This window comes from Laccaria bicolor, genomic scaffold, assembly GCF_000143565.1.
Source record: "Laccaria bicolor S238N-H82 LACBIscaffold_181 genomic scaffold, whole genome shotgun sequence".
In the NCBI taxonomy this organism is placed as follows: domain Eukaryota; kingdom Fungi; phylum Basidiomycota; class Agaricomycetes; order Agaricales; family Hydnangiaceae; genus Laccaria; species Laccaria bicolor.
The window spans coordinates 1-3035 of NW_001890040.1; the positions used below are offsets into that span (position 1 = coordinate 1).

Sequence of the window (3035 nt, forward strand, 5' to 3'; positions counted from 1 at the left end):
ACCCTTATATACTACAAAATGTAACTACTAGAATATACTACTAATTACTAGATACGTGTGAATTGTTCGGTGATGTTCTCGGACTTATTAATCCATCAATCTCGATCTATAGGCTACAAAGTCCTCGAGATGCATGGAATACTTGACCATATACCAGGTGTTATTCCAACATCCACTTCAACGGCGGAATTAACAACTTTCAGACGAGAACGTCAACCGACGCCGCATGCTGCCAACTCCGCCGTTGGTCGTTCTCTCGCTCTTTTCGTCCGTCTATCCACCACCTCTCCATCAACTCCGGCGTTGAACACTCGAGCATGCCTCACGTTGGCCTTCCGGCCAATGGCACCACTCCCCCATCACGCCCAGCTCAACAAACGCCGCATACACTTCGCTCCTCGATCGCATATTCGCGTTTCAAATCCACGGAATGCACCTGCCCCGTCACAATGGACTTGCCCAAAATTCTGCTCGTTCGTCCTCGCCATTCCTCCTCAAAATCATGAGAGCGGTGTTGGCGATTGCAAACGAATTGAGTTCAACGTCACGGAGGGTCGTTGCTGATGCGATGTCAGCTGAGGAACCCATCATACACTCTTTCAATGGAGAAACGTTAAGTGCTTGCAAGATGTGAGGGTGAGCACCGAGCTTACAGCCGTTGGAGTTGATCCATTGAGGGTTGAGGTTGCCTGTAGTGAGGTCGATGGTCCACTACAAGAAAAAATGAGTTCATACAGTGAAGGGGTGTTAAGGGGTTTGTTTGCGTACAGACACGAATCTCAATTTGAAGGTGGGTAACGTTCATCAATAGCTCCTTTTGTTGTAGCCCTGACCTCATCTTGTTTCAATCAGGTCAGACGTCATAGTACATTTGTGAACCGAAGTCACCCCCGACCGAATCCAAGCTGAGCATTCACAAGTTGTCTGGCAAAACTGTGGCGCATCCCATCCAGCTCACTTGCTCCCCTCAAATCGACCTCTCGAAAGCCTAGATCATCTCCGTGACGCTCATGCACACCACCGTCTTTGGCCTGACATAGCTATTTTAACCCCCTTCAGATTCTGAAACCTACCACGTATGAGCAACATCACGTAGCATATTGTCACCAGGACCTTGACACCACGATACGCAGCTCAGATGCATACGGCGTATCGTCATTCTTCCCCTTCCCCATACCAACGCATCGTCAATCTGAACAAAGTCGACGTTTATTCCCAGATCGAAGATCCGCTCTCGCAAGGAACATGTTGAACGCTCGAAGGACCGAAAAACTGACGCGTGGAGACGATTGTGTTGAATTTGCGAACGTTGAACGGGTGTAGGGTGGTCAACGCGGTTTGGGGGTTGTGGGGAGAGGGAGATCGCAGGCGCAGTGGAGGATGAGGAGCCGATGTTGACTAGGGGGCTCAACATTGACAGCATGCCTGGTATCAAGATTCTCACGGCATCACCTATGAGTTACGGAGGGTCAGTAGCGCATCTCTTTTGTGTACGCCCCAGTAATGAAAAATCGGCGCCATAGAATGTGAAAACTATTTCAGCATCAACTTGAATGGGCCCGGTCAGCAGGTCTTCGAGCTATCCGGATGCGACAAAGGACGAGAACACGAGAGACTTGGGGGCTTCGCATAAGAGCGGGACCAGAAAGCGATCTACTTTCTTTCACGGCTTTTCAGTCATGCCTCTCTGCAGACGAAACAGCGTCATTTTCAAATTTTCCCCGGCGTGGTGGAGGAAACACGTGTTTACTTTTGTTTGGATCGCAGGTCATTGCGGCGCCAGACAATTGCTCAGCTGCCTCATCGCACAGCGAAGCGACGAAAGCAAGCGCCTACATTTTTTAATTTGCTCTTCGAATGCAGAACAAGTCCGAGTTCGGTCACTTTAGTTTGTGCGTATCCTCTCTTTTTTTATGACAAGTCAGTACTACGACTCACCGTCCTCTTCCTAGATATCGACCGCCGCTCGACGCCTTCCTCTGTCCCCGCCATTCAAGCCGTAAAGACCATAACCAAACGCGGAGTTATCGAGGTCAAAAACAGCACAGGAGACAGTCTCGGTTATATTTCCAAGAATTCTCTTAGCAAAGCCCAGCTCCAGTGTGAGCCGGCCATCGACAACGCCACCACCGTTACTTTCGTCATCCAGGAATCCTCGATCTCAGCTTCACAAGTCCGTATCACCATGGAGGTAGCCTCTTCCGTCTTTCCTGTTTCAAGTGGATGTTGATATGGATTTGCCTTTTTCGTAGGACTCGGATGAGATCGGTTTCCCTCTCCTTGGATTGGTACAGGGTGCTAATGACACAAGCGTTGACATTGGCTCGGGATCTTACCTTTGTCGTCGTGTGTCAGTGTCAATACTGACAAAATGTAGTTTCCTTTATCTAACGGGAATTGCCCACCCGGAATGTACGTTTCCTTTGGCACTGGTAGCTTGCACATTGCACCCCACCTCAATCTGTCATAGCCGTCGCTGGCGCGGTCCCAGCTAACATCTCCAATGCCTACACTAACGCGACGACTTTAGAGCAGCAGAGTCCAATGTTGCATTTCACGGAGGTAAAGGTAACGGCCAAGTATTTTTTCAAAGTTGTGGTGTGACTAGAACAAATATAAAGATCAATGGCGGAATGTGGCGTGAGGGTATTCTGCGTACCCTGTGGTTGACTTCGAGTATTGTATAAGAATTAAAATGGCGCGCGCAGTCCATGACGGGAATGAAAACCGAACTCTTGGGGTATCGTAGGGAAATGACTGCAACAATGTTGACATGTGGAATTTAATGACAGAATGTCGTACTCACCTCTCGCCCAACGTACAGCTCCCAACTCGATGTTCATGCGGAGCACATCAAGCTGCCGAAATACACCACCATGAGGGATGTAGAGAGGCAGATACCAACGGTCGTGCAGTTCTGGTATGGCGTGACCCTTATAGCGTAGTTTGGAGATACAGATCGTTGGAGGAGGAGTATCGGGAGGATGGAGTTTGTGGAGCTGGGCGGCTGATCGAGAGTACTAGTGTCCTTGAAA

General features: G+C 49.3%; 2 protein-coding genes across 2 annotated transcripts; both read right to left on the reverse strand.

Annotated features, from left to right (window-relative positions):
- Positions 1 to 444: 444 nt before the first annotated feature.
- On the reverse strand, positions 445 to 838 carry LACBIDRAFT_299879 (uncharacterized protein; the record flags this gene model as incomplete). Its single annotated transcript, XM_001890811.1, has 3 exons — positions 445 to 594; positions 654 to 711; positions 765 to 838. The coding sequence occupies 3 exons, from the start codon at positions 836 to 838 to the stop codon at positions 445 to 447; spliced, it is 282 nt and encodes a 93-aa protein (XP_001890846.1).
- Positions 839 to 1877: 1039 nt separating this feature from the next.
- Positions 1878 to 2686, reverse strand: LACBIDRAFT_299880 (uncharacterized protein). The gene is made up of 3 exons (XM_001890812.1): positions 2660 to 2686; positions 2406 to 2604; positions 1878 to 2279 (listed from the first exon to the last, which is right to left on the reverse strand). The coding sequence occupies exons 2-3, from the start codon at positions 2443 to 2445 to the stop codon at positions 2062 to 2064; spliced, it is 258 nt and encodes an 85-aa protein (XP_001890847.1). The 5' UTR covers positions 2446 to 2604; positions 2660 to 2686; the 3' UTR covers positions 1878 to 2061.
- Between the last annotated feature and the right edge of the window lie 349 nt (positions 2687 to 3035).

Coding starts and splice junctions, on each gene's coding strand:
- LACBIDRAFT_299880 (XM_001890812.1), bottom strand. CDS start 2,445: ATGTGCAAGCTACCAGTGCCAAAGGAAACGTACATTCCGG. Junction 2,280..2,405: donor AAAGGAAACGTACATTCCGG/GTGGGCAATTCC, acceptor TACCAATCCAAG/GAGAGGGAAACCGATCTCAT.